Here is a 17,565-nt window from a genome sequence, read left to right as displayed (position 1 = left end):
AGACTCGACTGATCCTTTTGTGCCATTTTTCGACAATATAATTGATTACAAATAAATCGATTGTCATACTATTATTATTGTTGGTGCATTAATGTTTAAGTAGCATTTTAGTGTTGTTGTTGGTCAAAGTGGAGCTAATTTGAACTATTTTATATACAGTTTGATAGTTTAATCTGTTACAGTTACATCTATTTTAAAAGTAGCAACTAGAGTAGTGGACTAGAGGTGTAGCATGAAATGACGAAGTACATCAAATGTCTACATACAGTATGTACACTGCTTGAGTAAATATACAGAGTTATATTCCACCACTGGTACCACAGACTTGCCTCTTCAGTGCATACAGATGAGTGGATATGCAGTTGTTTCATACAGCACACTGAAAGGTTTTATGAGTATGAGATAGATGTGAATCACACGCTGCAGCCTTCACATTCAACACATATCAACTTTACTGACCACCTGCAGGAGATCTTGGAGCGACATGTCAGACACCACCACCACCACCACCACCATCATCATCATCATCATCATCATCATCATCAAAACGCCAAATGAGGGAATATATTTTGGAAGAATGCTGGAGAATTTATGACAAGGAGCAGTGAAACTGTTCTGACATCTCGTGGTGGCCAAACATACCTCACATCATATTGCCTTCCAGTTAAATCCCCTAAAAGTGCCATAAAGTTGAAGCAACACCTCTGTAACACAATATTTACTGTATCTTTAAGATCGTGTACTGGAAAGAAGCAGAATAGCTTTGAGATGCAACAGTAGGTGTTTAGATTTTTACAATGCTGAACTATTTTCAGTGACATTTTTAGCACTGGGAGGACATTTGTTTTGATTTATTGCTTCAGACCATACAGAAGACCATATAGACATTGGGGTGAATTATGTAGTTACATTTGTTTCTTGGTCTGTTTCCCGGATATAGAGCGAACACACTGATCAAAGATAAGATAATGCTATAAACTCAGAGAGTGATGAATAGTGCAGATATGAATGTTGCAACAAATAGTGAGAAGTGAAGCAAATCAAAAACAGTATAGCCAAATGTATATAGGATTGCCAAATGTTTCTGCTCCCTCTGGAATTTCCTCACAATGCGAGTGAAAAAACATGCATTTGTGTGTCACCGGTCAGGTGGTTGCTCTGTCATTGTGCACCAATGTGCATAAGACTGAAAAGATGAGGATTGTGTTAATTTACTTCCAACCAAACTGATAACAATGCACAGAATCAGTCTTTGTTTCACCATACACTGACTCCTCCTGTGGCACTATGCATATGCTTCAACATGTGCTTTACTGCTCTGGTTTTACTATCAGCGGGTGACTCACCGAGGCTTATGAGAGCTTTGATGGATGTCAGAGTAACCTTCCACTGGGAGGAAAGTCAAATGTTTGAGCTCTTGCGTTCAGCTGGATAAATCTTGTGGAATTTCAGGAGAGACAGAAAGCTTCTTTCCATTCTCAGTTTTTTCTTTTTTGGTTCATCCATAAAGATGTTTGCTGCTGTCTGAGGTCTTTTTTGACAACGTTTTCAAAGGTTAATGATATGCACACTTTTATAACATTGCCTGTGATAGCGTACAATGACATAGTGTTTCAGAAAGAGTTAATTTGCTGGAGATTAATAGTGTCTCTGTCAAGGTAATTATGACACGTAGGTGTAATTACTGCAGACATTTGACACCATGTGTTTGTCACTCTCTCATGCCTGTTGGAGCAGTGCTTTTTTGCCACTGTGTCTCAAAATTAAGAACACATTTCTCATATAACCTCTGCCATAAAGATGATCTTTGCTTCTTTGGTCAAAGGTTTTCTTTTTCTCTGCCAAAAAAAGACAAACATGTTGACATTTTGTTTTCTATGTACCATCTGTCTCAGTTTGCACTGTAAGGTCAGTGAAATTCTTCCTGTTTTGTGCCACAAAGCATCATTTACAAAATCTGAACTTGTATTATTTATTGTAGTAAATTGCTACGTATCTCACCTTAAACACACAAATTCAATCTTCTCTCTACCTCCTCAGAATCAACCTGTGAGTTCATTGAGATACATGAGCTCTGAGATGATGATATGAGTTGAGGAATCGACCGAAGAGTCATGCAAAAAACACCCCACATATCTTTAATAGAGGCAACGATGGTACGTATGAAGGTGCATCAAACTGAAATGAAGATCAGAGAGTGAAATTATCTTCCCAGCAGGGAAACTCAGAGCAATATTAATCTGTTTGTGAGTGCACTGATAAGAATGTCCATAAATCTTGATAAAACATTGAGATAAACCATACAACATTGGTTTGTTAAAAAAAAGGCTATTTTTGGTGTTATCTCGTGGGTGTTGGAATTATTTGAATGTGTTTTCTCAACCATGTCATCCATTAATTAAAATGAAAACACGTAAATCAAAAAAACTGCAGGAAAGCAGCCTGCACCCAACAGTGACGATATGTTTTAGTGTTTAGTGTTTTAGCAGCAGCTTCCTGCATGGACACACATAAATGGATTTACCACCTGAACTCAGAGGACTTTTGAATGATTTGAGTCATGCAGCTCATTTTTAGTCGTGCTAGCGGTGTGGCTCGAGGGATCACTTTGTCTTATCTGTCATCTGGTCGGTCCACAGCTTGGGTCAGATTGAAGTATGTCAACAACTATTGGATTGATTGCCATGAAAGTTTGAGCAGAAATTCATGTTCCCCAGAGAAAGAATCCTATTGACTTTGGTGTCTCCCTGACTTTTCCTCTAGTACCTCATTGAGATTGACATTTGTGATTCTGAGTGAAATATCTCCTCAACATTCATATCTCCCTCAGGATGAATTGTAATCACTTTGGTTAGCCCTGACTTCCAACAGTGGTGGAAGAAGTACTCAAATCCTTTACTTAAGTACAAGTAGCCTATCAATACCACAATGAAAATACTTAATTACAAATAAATGTCCTGCATTTAACATCCTACTTAAGTAAAAGTACAGAAGTATTAGACTACCAGCTAAATATACTTAAAGTACTAAAGTAAAAGTATTCATTTTGCAGAAAATTGGGTTGTGACTTATATATCAAATAAATTTAAAAGTCAATGCATAAGGAGCATTTTATAGCTGGTTGAGGTGGAGCTAGTTTGAACCACTTTATAAGAGTCACAGATAAATCTGAGGGGTCTTAAGATGATGGATTGGGTAGGAAAGAAGAAAAAACTACACACATTTCTGAAATTTTCAGAACTTTTCTTTAATCTTTGTGTTTTTGTGAAATATTGGAGAGTTTTACCTCTTTGGGCCTCAAACTGTTACTTATTTGAAACCATGTGAGGGGAAATTTAGAGGGGAAATGTCTTTTTGGTGGAGCTGCCAGCAAGTCCAAAATCTGAAACATGACAAGGAGACATAACTACACATTGTTTTTTTTGTGAGGGGCAACAAGCTAAAAAGTTTGGGAACCACTGATTTAATCTAATGCAGTGTAATGTATAAGCTCATCATTATTTAAAATTTAAATCTGTAAAGTTAATGTACTTAGTTACATTCCTCCACTGTTTTCACAACAAATCACATTCCCATCAGCTTCAGCTGTACTTTGTTTTTAGTGCTAATTAGGATGAATTAAAAGATGCTAAACTAAGATATTGAACATCATGATAAACATTAAACCTGCTAAACATCATCATGTTAGCACTGGCATTGTGAGCATGTTAGCATTTAGCTCACAGCACCACTGTGCCCACGCAGCTGCTGGCATAGCATAGCATAGTGTTTATTTAACACTACCAAACATCTTACTGAGGTCACATGTAAAGATCTGTCATGTGATCTCACAAGTGACATGAAATGGATCTTTTTGTCTGAAATGCCGAACACTCAACCTCACATTTTCAGGGCCACAAATTCTCCTCATGTCAGGAACCTAAAATGCAGACATGTGTTAATCATCCCTTATTATTGGACAACCTAAGCCACCCGTCCTCTACTGTCTTTCCAGTAGAGAAATAACACATGGAACCTTTGGCATAAAAATCCAGGCCTGCTGCTCTGACACCGTGTGTCTTGTATCCACTCTCACTCATCACTGAGAGGCAGCGCCAAAGGGAGTGTGCATCTTTGAAACAAATATGAGCGCCTTTAGAGCAGTGAGGATCAGAAAGACGGATTCAGTAACATTTTTTGCTGTTGCAATAAGAATAACAATGACTCATCCAAAGAAAATATAATGCAAGATATCTCTTTTTGTTTTGATTTCTTCTTCTCTCTCTCTTTTGCACTAATTCACTTCTATAACCACTGCATTCCCATGTAGATAGCACAGTTCTGGAGTTCACAGCTGCTTTCCAACTAGGTAGCATTACAGTAACTGGTCTGTTGTTAATTTATCTATAGACATATAAGACTGTTAGCCCTGTCAATGTCATCAGAGAAGTTTGTTCCATGCAGGTTTGGAGGAAATGTTCATGTATGTTTGAGTGAAAAGTGTTCCAACAATAAGAAAACTGAAAACTTATTATTTTGAACTGAAAACCATTCTGCTTTCAGCGAGCAGTCAAGGACAGACTGAAGGAATGAAGCAACACACATCATCAGTGCAAGCACTAAGTATAAGAAAGAGACAAAGGCAGCTCCAGTTAAAGGTGTCTTGTATTCTTTGGTGGTATTTTCTCTTCTCTTCTCTTCTCTTCTCTTCTCTTCTCTTCTCTTCTCTTCTCTTCTCTTCTCTTCTCTTCACTGCTATTTGTGGAAATGGATACACCAATGTAGATTTCTATGTCACCAACTCTTTTTCACAGACTGAAAAATAAAGAAGAGCTGAAAACAACAGATGAAGACAGCATTCAAATGACAGGAGAAAATATGAGTGCACATGTAAAACAGGTGTGTATTCACAGTCAAACACTGTTTGCCAAGAGACTGTCATCTGCTATTCAGCACACACAGACAGAGGGAGAGAAAAAGGAAGCTGGCAAAGTCAGTGATGCTTTACTGTTTGATTCATGAATGTGTTACATCAGCCAACGCTGGTCAGAGCAGCCTACAGTAAAAACATAATCAGTGGATTAGCTTCTGCAGAAGTGAGTCTGTTTAGCAGGTGATGTTGTGATGTCAGCAGCATGACAGTGGTTCCCAACCTTCTGGACCTTCTGTCCAGGGGATCACAAAGTAAAATTGAGAGGTCACAAGATGATCAGTAGGATAGGAAAGATGGAAAAATGTCATTCTGTTGCACAAAATTACATTCTTTGAATCTTTGTTTTGTTTTGTGAAATACAGGTTAGATTGACCTTACCAGGCTTCTAACAGTTATTCAAATGAAGCAACCTGAGAAGGTTTCAAAGGAAAATTTTCTTTGCTGCTAGATATATGTAACCTGTGGCAGTAAGGCTATAGCTTGTGACATAAAAGCAGCATCACTGAGCCTTCAGATAACTGCTCATGACTCATGTCATGACTGCGTCATTCTGATTGGCAACATAAATCAGTATCACATCATGATAACAAGCAGTCAACCTATTAAACCGGTGTGAAACGTTCAAGACATAAAAGTCAGAGTGAGTCTCCTCGGGGAGCCTGGGCCAAGTCAGGAGCCACACATTAGTGCTTTTTACCCCTTATTACCAAGCAATACACACATGGGTCCCTCATCACAGGAGGCATGGATATGAGTTGTTAACAGTTTAGTTAAAGGAAGTACAGAGTGATATTCCCTTTCTCAAAATGTTTGATTTTAAACTACACAGTATTCCACAAGAAATAGCCAAGTAATTTAGCATTTCTTGTTTCCTATCCCAGTAATCATCTGCTGCTACAAGAGAGTTAAAACTAAAGTACATTTTCAGGTTTGTACAGAGTCCAGCAGGTGTTGTGGAGAATAGAGGGGTCCTTGTCCCACTGCCCTACATGCTGTGGGTCTGTAAAGCCTATTGAGACATTGTACAAACAGTAAAATTTGGGCTATACAAATAAAGCTGATTTGACTTGTTCCAGTGTCTTCATTCATTATTCCCCATCTAAAGGAAAATATACATTTCACAGCTATAGCTACTAGTTAACTTACAGGTTAAGATTTTACATACAAAACATATAATCAGTTTATAAAATATGATGCCTCATTACAGATTAAACTACCCCAAAGTATATTCTTCAATTAAAATGATACTCGACCATCTACAACATTAAAGTACTGCTGACATGTTAATGTATCAAAAATAATGGTCCAATTACATAATACTGATGGGTGATCCTGCAGATTGAACACTTTTACTTTTGTATCTAAGTGCATTTCTTCTTTTGTACTTTTTCTTGAGTGAAATTTTGAATGCAGGACTTTTATGTGTGTTATTGATACTTTTACTTAAAATTCCCCCCATATGAGCTTCACTGTGAAGAATGATGTATATGCAGAGTTTGACACCAGAAGGCTGTTTTCACATTCATCTGCTGAAGGGGGAAAGTTTCTCTGTGTTCAGCTTCTATGTTTAATGGAGTTTACACACGAGCATGATTTGTGATTATCACAACTAGTTTGGAAACCAATAGTGGTTCAATAGTGAGTGTGATGAGGAAATTGAATCCTGCAGTGCACCTACACTGAGAATGAACTTTTGAGTGAAATATATATTTTCATATCCATAGATTCTGGATTTTATAATCAGAGAGAAGGAAAATATGTAATTTTAAGATTTATTTTTAGGAGGTTATGTGACTTTTTTGTAGTAAAAACCATATCAGACATCAAATATAATGTTAAGCAGCATATTGCTGTATGTCATAAAACATGCCTGGGGAGGAATTTTAAGAAAATGATTGGAAAACTTCTTCCACCCTCGGTTTTAAGTGATTTTAGGCGTAATACAATTGACAGTTTGAGAAGCCTACTGAAACCCAAAGGAAAAAAAAAATCTTGTATTATACTATAATATTAAATTACATTAAATAAATACTTGGGTGCAAGAAAGTTATACAGAAGGACACTGCCGCCACCTAGTGGTCACAAAACTCATAATTAAAATCCTGCTTGCATCCTATTGGCTGATGAAACGTGATGCAACGGGCAAACCAGGAAACCATGTAATTGTAGCTTTTGTTTTCGATTAATGTGACCGTGCCGATTTCACCTGCAATTGTAACAGGTAAGTTTGGTTAAATTTATTATCCGTCCTTTATCTAATTATTCTTCAAAAACATACGACGTACTTTCACACTGATACTTACTGTGCGTACAGTAGTTTGCATTGACCTGTGCTGGCTGCATGTTTCCCTTATATTCCTTATTTCCTCACATCAGCACAGATATGGGTGACTTTCCTGTAAACCCTCTGGTTATAATCGGTGTAGGATCCAGCTTCGCCTTTTCTGGCCTGTTCTATCATTTATACCAAGAAAAGAAGAAAGAGTTGAAAAAGCTGAAGGCAAGTACATCATTGTCTTAAGGACTTTTCAACTATCAATACAACTCTGTTTTTTTGTTTGTTTGTTTGTTTTTTACACTGATTTAAACACTTCCTCATTTCAGGAAATACCCATTTTCAAACCAGATCAACATTTGGTCAGGGTACTGAAAGCGTCTCCCCACAAGAGGCTCCAGTATGTTGCTGTAGAAGGTACAAATATGTCTAGAAAATTAAAACTTTTTTTTTTTTCTAAATGCATTTTAGTACACAGCTTCCTGTCATTGAGATAACTGACAGATCTCTTCATGTCTGTTTCAAGGTCTGGTCCAGGCAGACGGGGAGCCTCTGGCCAGCCAGTTTGTCCCACGATGCTTTGGTGTGATTCAAAGGATAGCAGCAGAGGAACACTGGAAATACTGGAACACCCTCACCAGGACATGGTATATAAGACTAAGAAATAAAATTTAAAAAGTATTTATCAATCTACAAGCCCATTAATAACAGTGTTATTCCTTCTCCAGGAACTCTCGGACAATGAACTCGAAAGAAACCAAAAACTCTGTGCCCTTCAGTCTGGTCAGCCCCGGGGTCTACTTCACTGACTTGTATGTGAAGGTGCAGAACCCTCTGGAGGCCTCTGGGTGCTACTTGGAGAGGGTTTACCACCGAGTGAGACGCGCTGAGGAGGGCTTGGTGAACGTGGTGATGCAGGGCCTGAGCGGGGAGAAACCTGTGGCGATGGAGGAGAGCGAGGAGCTGCTGCGGGTGGGTACCACCCTGACTGGGTTTGGGGAGGTGGTGCTGGAGGGAGGCCAGGTGATGAGGCTGCAGGCCCCTCAGGATGGCCGCAAGTACATCCTGGTGCCCACTGACTACAGGAGCTTCATAGACGGGCACGAGAGTTCAGCCAGCATGTGGAAGACGCTGACTGCAGTTACTGGCATCACTGGAGCTTCTCTTTTAGCTCGAGTCATTTACAACCTGGTCAAAAAACAGGATGACAAATAGAAGTAGACCTGAAGAATCGGAGCCTGCAGGTTTAATGGCTTCAAAGGCTGTCATGCAGCCTTTTGAGTGTCTCAATACTGCCTCAGGTGTTTTGTCAACAGACTCCATATTGCAGTCTTGATGCTAAGAGGAATCAGTTGCATGTCTTGATGTGTTTCACTGCTGACAGGTATTTCTTTATGTTGCAAAATGTAGCAACGCCCTAAAAGACCAGTTCACAGATTAAACCACTTGTCAAACTTGATCTATCTTGAAGTAAGAAGTAAGAATGCTTGTGGTTGTGAGTGGTTCTCAAGGACGCCCAAATTGATATCCATCAGGCCGCGGACCTGTATTTGATAAGATGTAGTCTCAGGGATCCCCATCTGATTAGATTGAGTTATTCCATAACTGTCTAAACTGTAGATTGGCAGATTAACAATGAAGAGTGTGAAACCTATGAACAGAATCGTCATTCTTATACATTTTATTGACTAGAAATCCATAAAATGGTGAAATTAAAATATTTCCCATTTTTCTGGGGATCCCCTGGAGTCCCCTCAAGGACCACTGGGGGTCCCCAGACCCCAGGTTGAGAACCACTGTTTTAAAGAACCAACCTAAGAGTAAAAACTTGTTTAATCACATGTATGTTCACAACAGAATTAGAGGATTTATACATACAGCATATATCTGTACATCTGCCATATTGTTACTTTTTTAGAAAAAATCTTACATTTTACTTATTCTGCAAAAACGTGATTTTCCTTGTGTGAAATCCCTAATATCTCCAGTAATAATTAATAACAATCTATTTATAATAACAGTATATTAATAGGGATAATGTGCAGCACTGTGACTCTGGGTTAAGATGTCGACCATGACCTGTAACGTCCCCTTCATCTGACTGAAGATTTGAATGAATCTCTCTCATTTCCTGTCATCTCTCCACTATCGCTATCTGATAAAGCCATACGTGCCCCCCAAATAATTTAAAAATAGAGATAAATAGGGATGAAATAATAGGAGATTGACTGAAATGGAAACAAAATTGAACCCCGAAGTGGAGCAGGAAAAGAAATTCTGCTACACCAGATTAAACAGATTGGGATCATTTAGTACCACAATGACAAATACAGACAGAACAAAGTGGTTTCAAATGTTAAAACCAAATTCAAATATTAGACTGAAAGTACCCTTACCTGAATTATACTACATATCACATATTATCTCATTACTCATGGTCAATGATATTTTGTACAGTCACTCCCACACCTGTCTCAGAGTTGTGTGCTCAGCTGTTTCTATACTGTAGTCATCGAGGAATTACTCAACTTCAAAGCTTTTATTCTTAAATTGGAGTGAAAGTGAAAGATTTGTGTTAAGCTATGACAAATGAAAATAAGGTTAAAGCCTGATCGTAGCCTCTAAGCTGTGATTAAATTATTTTTTCTTCAGTCACTGGACCATAAATGTCATAAGAGGCATGTGACAAGAGATGTAACAACTCAGAGAGGCTTTAAATGCAGGATGTTTAACTAATTAATTAATTATAGGAGTAAAAGAAGGTCAGTTACTTAATCATGGGAACGTTATGTTTTTGTAATCAAAGAGAATTTTTATAATTTTAGATGAAAGTTTGTGTTACATGCTGTCAAAATCCAATCAAGCTTTTATTTTCATAATCTTTTGTTTTTGTTTTTAAGATTTTAACTGTGAACCTGATCAAAGAAATATTATTTCATGATTGAAGTTTCCTGTTGTTTTGACAAGATGACATGAAAATCAAATTGGACTGAATCAGTTTAGCTGGTAATCTTCTACCTCTTAGATCATGGTGTTTTTACAGTATAATTTTATGAACTGCAGTCAGTGTTGTAGAAAATAAAACCACTTGTACACAATATTTTAAAAAAGTTAATGATTTTAGTCTTGTACTTAATTAAACTGCTTTTCAAAACTGTGTTGCAATACTTTATCCTGTGACTGAGACAAACGTGGCTTCAACATATTTCCTTTATTTGGATAGTGACATTCACAGCACACAGCCGTCACATGACGAGGCACTATGTGATAAGATGTATGTCAGCTGTACAGAGCAGATCCTGGTGTTTATTAGGAGCAGAAAGCTGTTGTAGAGGATAGAGCAAATTTCTTGACCAAGTTTAACAAAGTCATCTTTGTCCTTTCATAAATGCTCCTTGTTATTCTCCTTCCTCCTCTGAAGACTCCTCAGCCTCCTCCAACCACTGGATGAACTTCTGAAGCTGTTGAGAGAGAATAAATACAAACAGGGCCGTCATAAATTCAGCATTACTGAAAGAGACATCAGGTTAGTTTAGGTGAACAAGTGCGGTTTACACATGCTCATGTTCAGGTATGGAGGACGAACTCTCTCTAAAAACAAATATTGACACGAATAAATAAAATACATTTCAGGGTGTGATAGAGCAGACACTTCATGGGCTTTCTAAAACATACAGCTAAACACACAGCTGCTGAAAAGGTCCAGCGTGTGTACTTAGACTTGCTTCAATGCAGGGATACTGTTCATAGGTATCACTGATTCACTACAGTTGTGTCAGAAGGTTCTTCCATTTAATGATATAGTTAGATTGTTTAGTGTATAAAAACCTTAATAACCAATCTCTATATTTCTCTTAGACCATTTTAATTAGTAATTAATTATCATTAGGTCAGGTTTCATACACGTACAACTATAGTTTTGCTTTTTTTTCTATGAGAATAGTCTAGTAAAAGGCAAAACTACAGGAAAAAAACTGAAAATATTAACAGATTAAATGTCCAGGAAGAACGGAAATAACTATTTTTAACTAATATTTCTTTGTCTATTTTTATTCAATTTCTGTCTGCCTTATTTTAGAAAGGGTAAAAGTATGTATATTATAACAAATGATTTCTACCCACATCAAAGTTATTTCTATTTGTGCTGCACTGGGACAAGTTGGGAACTTACTACACATAACTTTTGTTTGTTTAGAAGAAAACTCCACAGGGCTCCTTTAATATTATGTTTTTACATTGGTTTCCTACCCCAGCAACTGAACACTCAACTTGTTTATTATATAATGGTGAGTCCTGTGTCTTCACTGAGCCTGCTATCACTATACCTAGCACCTACCCCTTGGTTCTTGCGCAGCTGTCTGCTCTTGTCAGAGGTAGCTCCCTGGGAAAACCAGCGTAGTATCATGTCCTCCTCCAGGATCTCCAGCTGGTACATGTTCATCAGGACCTGGATTAAAAATAATGCAGCATTTTCAGCTTTAGGCTTGATGAACACACAGGAAACACTGCACAGTTATAAGCATCCCAGTGGCTAGTAAACAACCAATATCATGTCTGGTAATCTGAGATGACTTTAACAATAAACTGTTACATCTCAGCAGATTCCTGATTATACATGATAGTGTTGATTGAGCCTGACCTTGACCATAGCAGGCCAGTGGCTCTCCTGCTCCAGGAAGTGCTCCTCGAAGGCAGCCAGACAGTCCAGATGGTCCTGTGCTCTCTTCACATAATTCTTAAACACTGGAGCCCATTTCTTCAATAACTAAGAGGAGAACAAAGAAAAAAAGTAAAGTATTTGTCTTCCCTGCATCCTTTCTGTCAAGTGTACGGTAACATGAGAAAATAATCACCGGCAGGAGGAGAGCAACATATTGGGATGGGGTGAGTTGGGGGCCTTGCTGCTGGAACGGGAACTCCAACAGCACTCTGGTTAAAATCTGCATCACCTCCTTCAGACTGATATTGTAGGCGTACCTTGAAAGAAAGAAAGCACGTCAAACTCAACGTGAGACATCAATCTCTTTAAGAGTGAGCGACTTAAATGTGAGCAATTATTAGTGACTCCTTACTTCAGAGAGTTGATCTCGAGTACAAGGTTGTCACAGCTGATATTTTCTTCCAAGCCTCTCTGCAGAGTCCCCAACACCTCCATCTGGAAGACTGAACATGAACAGAAGAGGGACGAGAGTCAGAGGGGAGGAAGTCTAGACTCTCTACACATTGAGGAGATTTAAGTCCTCATTGAAATCATAGATGGCCATCTGTAGATAAGTGTAAAAAGGTTATGTTCATTAATCACCTAAAACACAGGCAACGAAAGATGAATACAAATGCACAGATGTGTTCTTGTGAGCACATAGTGATCATTGCAGGGAGAACCACTAGAACAAGAAATTAAAACTTGAATGATATCATCTTAAGGGGTAAACTGCTGCCACTGAGAACCACCATCTAATGCAATACATGTGTGTATACTGTAAGTTCTAAAACAAGTCGATTAGATGACTTAAGTGAACTTTATTATGAGACCCCAATGTTTCAGCTTGTGGCCTCTATCAGCTTAAGTGACAGCCTAATTAGACTACTGAGAGGTAGGCTATCATAATTGGTTTTGTGTCATTGGCCAGCAGGGGGCAGTCAGTCACATGGTTCCGCAAGCAGGTGAGCTCAACAACTTGAATCCCACCTTTGACATCATCCATCTCAGGGGAGGGGATCACTGGATCGTCAGGACCATCCGGCTCACTGTCCTCGCTTTCGCTCTCAGGGTCAGGGTTCAACACCAAGCCTGGAGGACAAGAAATAAAACACAGGCTGTTGGAACTCAGGACAGCAGCATTGTGGGAATTGCCGTTTTACAGACTCATGGATTGACTTAACAGCCCCTACCCCAGAGACACTGCGACAGCTCTTCGTCCTCCGTGTCATCCAGACTACTGGCCTTCCAGATGTAGCCTTTTCCCTCTGCTCCCACCTCTGCTGGGTTGAAAACTGGAGGACGGAAGAAAATAGAGCTCACTACCAGACACATTTAAGCAGTTTTTTTTTTTTAAATGTATCAATACTGAATCAATACACACCTTTCTGTTTGGTCTTGTCTTTATTGTGCCCGACCTCAGCATCGTCACTGAGGAATTCATCGTCATCCTCTTCCTCCTCCTCCTCTGGGTGGTGCATGGACACCACAGTGGCTTCTGGTAGAGAGATGTTTGGTCCAATCACCACCTTGAAAACAGTTCACAGGCAAATGAAGTGTGGAGATAGTTCTAGTTATATTGTAGCTCCACCACCATCGAAACACCCTCACAGTTAAGCCAGAACATTTTAAAATACTGACACAGTGAGATGCAAGTGAGTAGGTCTTAGCAACAAAGGAGTCTTCTGGACTACCTCTAACTTCTCACAGACTTAGGAGCTACTTTAAGTGACATGCTCTTCACATTCTCCCTTACTTGGCCAAGGAGGAGCTACTTTTAACCATAAATGACTCAATCAAATTTTTGAGAAATACTCCTATTTGTTGTCTTGTCAAGATCTAGATGAGAAGATCAATATCAGTCTCATGCCTGTACAGTAAATATGTAGCAACAGCCAGCAGCGGGTTAGCTTAGCTTAGCACAAAGACAGGAAACAGCTAGCCTGGCTCTGTCTATGTGCCAAAATAATTCTCTCCTGGTTGCCTGGCAACCTCACAGTGATGACAGGACTTCAGGAGGTCACTGTGCCCGGCCAAGAAATAATAAATAAATAACCAGCTGCTTTACACATATGAGAGTGGTATCAATTATCTTATCTAACTCTCTGCAAGAAAGGAAGAATTTCCCAAAATGTCAAAGTATTTCTTTAATTTCTGTTTTATGGTATAATCAACTATTTTTAAATCTGCTGCCAAAACATAGGAACCAATAACACTAAATACAGTGCTCAAAACCTGTACATTTAGCTGACATGGTTATTTAAAATCAGAAAAATTGATGACAATATATGCTTTACTTACATTGTATGCCAGGACACACTGTTTATTAAGCGTCACGCCTACTTTGACCTCAACATTGTCGCAGACCACGGACTGGCTGATCTTCACATTACTAGCAATGTGGACATTGTTCCAGATGTAGGCATGGTCCAAGATTACATTGTCACCTATTAAAATAAAAAAAGAAAGAGTTTTTAACTTCACTTTTATCAACCAACATATTTCAAATCTATTCTTTTCAAACACTTTTAGTTTCAGATCTTGCTGGCCAGCGAGCATACCTATGGTGCAGTTGTTACCGATGACACTGTTGGAGATGCAACAGTTGGCGCCGATGCTGGTGTCACAGCCAATGAGAACGTTCTCCTCCATCTGGCTGCCGTGGCCCAGGCTGACCCCTGACCCTCTGTAGACATTGTGGCGAGAGTACGTGCAGTTCCGTCCTTTCTGGTCTGTAAAATTGGACTCGGGGGTGAGGGGGTAAACCCACCGCCGCACGAGGTCCGATGACACTGAATCATACATGAGCAAGTTGGACACTCGGACACCGTAACCATCCCTGGTGACATGCATGTGTATCTGGTTTCCCATAATCTGAATTGAATGAAAGAAAATAAATTGTGACATGAGCTGCACTAAATGTCATTTGTTGCATTTACGTAATCCAGATTTAAATAAAAATAACTATTGCAGTTTAATACCTCTTCATTGACCAACATCCCTCTGACAAAGTCATTCCTAGTCTGGTAGTCAAAATTGTCAGTGAAGAGCTCAGCAACCTGAGAAATGAGGACAAAACGCTGTTAGCACATTAAAAAGTAGGAGCTCAACAGTTCTTGTCTCTGGCTGTAAACTGACCTGTGGCGAGCAGATACTGATGTGGCAGTCCAGGAGGTCATGTCTGATTTCAAACTCATCACTGGCACTGTGGAAAATGTTCTGTAAAACACAAGGAGGAGCAACAGTGATTCAGTATTGCACTTCCATATACTAGTAGACTTGTGACAATCAGATTAAAAAAGAAAAGTCAAAATGAATGCAGCAGACTCAGAGATATTCTTATTTTTAGTCCACAGAATGTGTCGAGCTAAATCCTAAACTCATTGGAACGCAATAGTTTATTTTACTGAATTCTTTCTGCCTGTTAATGCCTTACATTTTAAACACCACAAATCCAGTTGTAACTCAGGCTTTCTATCAAAAAGTTGTAGTCTCCAAGCCCAAGCAGAGAATTTTCTTAGACTTGACTCCCCCAGAGCCACAGAAGATATTCTGTTTGCACAGGCTCAATAGTATTCCCCATGACAAGTTCACTAAATGTGCAAAATCGCAAGAGTGCACCTTTAAAAATGTGATTATAAAACTCTCAGTTACCATGGGGAACTGCAGCTTCTTCAGCCCCTGTGTCTTCTGGTAGTGTAAAATCCGCTGGCTCTTGCTGTCCATAGCAATAATTACATCGTCTTCCTCACAGCGAGACCTGTGACCTGGTGATGATTCTTTGAACATCATCGTCATCACTGAGACGTTCTTCTCCATCTTTCGACGATGCCTGAAGTGCAAAAAAAAAGACTTAATGAAAAAAGATCCAGTCATTTAAGTTGTTTACGGTGTCTCACACCAAGCGACAGAACAGAGCTTAAAGGTAGTACAGGAGATCATTTACATCATCATCTCTTTCAACTTTATATAAGTCAGATCAGATGGTGTCTTACCTGTGCTCCTGCAGTGCCTGGCTGATGTCAATATTCGATACCACATCTCCGTAGACCAACACAAAGTCTGAGCGCACAAGGGACTTTGCGTCAACATCTCTTAGCACATCCCCAAGGGAGCGGTACAGCTCTGAGGTGATGATGTGGACTGTGTTTGGAGAGGTTGGTCGACACCACTTTGACTTCCTGTCAGACACAGAGACAGATTAAAACCTTTCTCACTGAGCATAATATGCACAGAGGTGGCTCCTCACAAAGCATGAGTGAAACTTACAGTAAGTGTTCCTTGATCTTGCTGGACATCCAGCAGCAGAAGACAAATGTTTCCTGCACCCCGGTGGAAGTGAGGAACTCCAGGGTGTAGTCGATCATGGCAGCATTACCCAGCGGCAGCAAAGCCTGTCACCAGAGGAAATGAGACAGAAGACAAGTCAGCAAGACTAGTGAAGTAACTGTACAGCCTCATGATGGAGGCTGAAACTATCTCCACAGGCATTATGAAACAGAACAAACCGTTCAATCAAAAGGCTTGAATGCTGCTGGGTTTTTTAAATATACTGTATATAGTTTATTTATGAAATTTTGCCTTTTTTACAACACAAAAAAACAAAAACAAACAAGTGGACATGACAAAGTAGAACAAAATCAGCTCACAGAAAAAAGTACACACATGCATGTCACTCCCCACAATGACTGAAATGTCTTTAGGTGGATTGAGGATCACACATAGAGTCCATAGAAGAACCAAGACCAAGTGAGGTCGAGGAAGGCCTCAGACAAAGGCTTTACAACTAAAATCCTGCGGATCAAATCTACATACTATAAAATACAGTACAATACAGTCGGATACAATCAGTTCCCAAGTTGACACTTCACCTTCCTAATATGTTCAATAGAGGATCCCCAGATCTTAATTAACTTAGGATGAGTATTGGACAGAATATTTTGAATTTCTTCAAGGTATAGACAAGAAACTATGTAATTTAGCCATTTTAAAGCAGAAACTGATTTCCACTCCCTCAGTATAACCCTCTTTGCTATGATTATACCAGACATGAGGGCTTGTTGTTTGAAGAGTCAAAGAGTAGTTGGAGAAACCCGAAATCACAGAGAGACTGTCAGGATTTAGCTGTCTGCTTTATATGTCGCTGTACAAATGAAAAAATGTCATCCTATATGAATGTTGCAGGTTTAAATGTGTTAACGTGGTTTCGTCAGTGTCACTGCAGCCCTGTCACTGTTTACAGCATGGACATGTTAGCCACTGTTAGCTTTCCAGTTAGCTTAGCTCGCTGCTTACCCGCGGCTGGTCTTTAGTCACCGGGAAAAACCTCCGGTTGAAGCTGTCAGCGACTAAAACAGCCTGCAGCGGCTGCTCTTCTTCTTCCTGCTCACCTGCACCTTTTCTACCTGGGAGGCCAGAGCCTGAGCGACTCTGTTTTCCCCCTTTACCGGCCATGTTTGACGTCCTGATGCTAACCAACTCTGTCATCAGAAAAACCTACGGTGGCGGCGGTGGGACAATTCCGATTTTCGAGTTTGTAGTGAAGTGAAAATGACAACACAATCATCACAGTGTCAGGGATGGATTACACATCACAGTCTTATGCTCAACTGCATTTCTATGACTTATGTTTGATTTTTTACACCATTAATTTAACACAGATTTGCTGTGATATTTAAA

At 39.4% G+C, this 17,565-nt stretch overlaps 2 protein-coding genes across 3 annotated transcripts; one reads left to right on the top strand and one right to left on the bottom strand.

The window, feature by feature from the left end:
* The first annotated feature begins 7,047 nt into the window (after positions 1-7,047).
* On the top strand, positions 7,048-10,344 carry mul3 (mitochondrial E3 ubiquitin protein ligase 3). Of its 2 annotated transcripts, none has more exons than XM_067605087.1 (5): positions 7,048-7,133; positions 7,289-7,412; positions 7,517-7,604; positions 7,714-7,834; positions 7,916-10,344. In XM_067605087.1, the coding sequence occupies exons 2-5, from the start codon at positions 7,296-7,298 to the stop codon at positions 8,400-8,402; spliced, it is 813 nt and encodes a 270-aa protein (XP_067461188.1). In that variant the 5' UTR covers positions 7,048-7,133; positions 7,289-7,295; the 3' UTR covers positions 8,403-10,344. The 2 variants fall into 2 exon arrangements, with proteins under 2 accessions (XP_067461188.1, XP_067461189.1); XM_067605088.1 differs by having other exon boundaries at positions 7,059-7,133; positions 7,294-7,412.
* A 39-nt stretch (positions 10,345-10,383) lies between these two features.
* On the bottom strand, positions 10,384-17,388 carry eif2b5 (eukaryotic translation initiation factor 2B, subunit 5 epsilon). Its single transcript, XM_067605084.1, has 16 exons — positions 17,182-17,388; positions 16,156-16,280; positions 15,882-16,067; positions 15,541-15,718; positions 15,025-15,105; positions 14,868-14,945; positions 14,448-14,760; positions 14,188-14,333; positions 13,271-13,415; positions 13,080-13,181; positions 12,877-12,978; positions 12,260-12,350; positions 12,041-12,164; positions 11,827-11,952; positions 11,524-11,634; positions 10,384-10,648 (listed from the first exon to the last, which is right to left on the bottom strand). The coding sequence occupies exons 1-16, from the start codon at positions 17,371-17,373 to the stop codon at positions 10,586-10,588; spliced, it is 2,163 nt and encodes a 720-aa protein (XP_067461185.1). The 5' UTR covers positions 17,374-17,388; the 3' UTR covers positions 10,384-10,585.
* Positions 17,389-17,565: the final 177 nt, after the last annotated feature.

Source organism: Thunnus thynnus, chromosome 12, assembly GCF_963924715.1.
Source record: "Thunnus thynnus chromosome 12, fThuThy2.1, whole genome shotgun sequence".
NCBI lineage: Eukaryota > Metazoa > Chordata > Actinopteri > Scombriformes > Scombridae > Thunnus > Thunnus thynnus.
This window is presented reverse-complemented; position numbering and strand designations above follow the sequence as displayed.

Coding starts and splice junctions, on each gene's coding strand:
- mul3 (XM_067605087.1), top strand. CDS start 7,296: ATGGGTGACTTTCCTGTAAACCCTCTGGTTATAATCGGTGTAGGATCC. Junction 7,605..7,713: donor CCAGTATGTTGCTGTAGAAG/GTACAAATATGT, acceptor GTCTGTTTCAAG/GTCTGGTCCAGGCAGACGGG. Junction 7,835..7,915: donor AACACCCTCACCAGGACATG/GTATATAAGACT, acceptor TTCCTTCTCCAG/GAACTCTCGGACAATGAACT.
- eif2b5 (XM_067605084.1), bottom strand. CDS start 17,373: ATGACAGAGTTGGTTAGCATCAGGACGTCAAACATGGCCGGTAAAGGG. Junction 16,281..17,181: donor TGACTAAAGACCAGCCGCGG/GTAAGCAGCGAG, acceptor CTCTGGTGACAG/GCTTTGCTGCCGCTGGGTAA. Junction 11,635..11,826: donor ACTGGCCTGCTATGGTCAAG/GTCAGGCTCAAT, acceptor TTTTTAATCCAG/GTCCTGATGAACATGTACCA.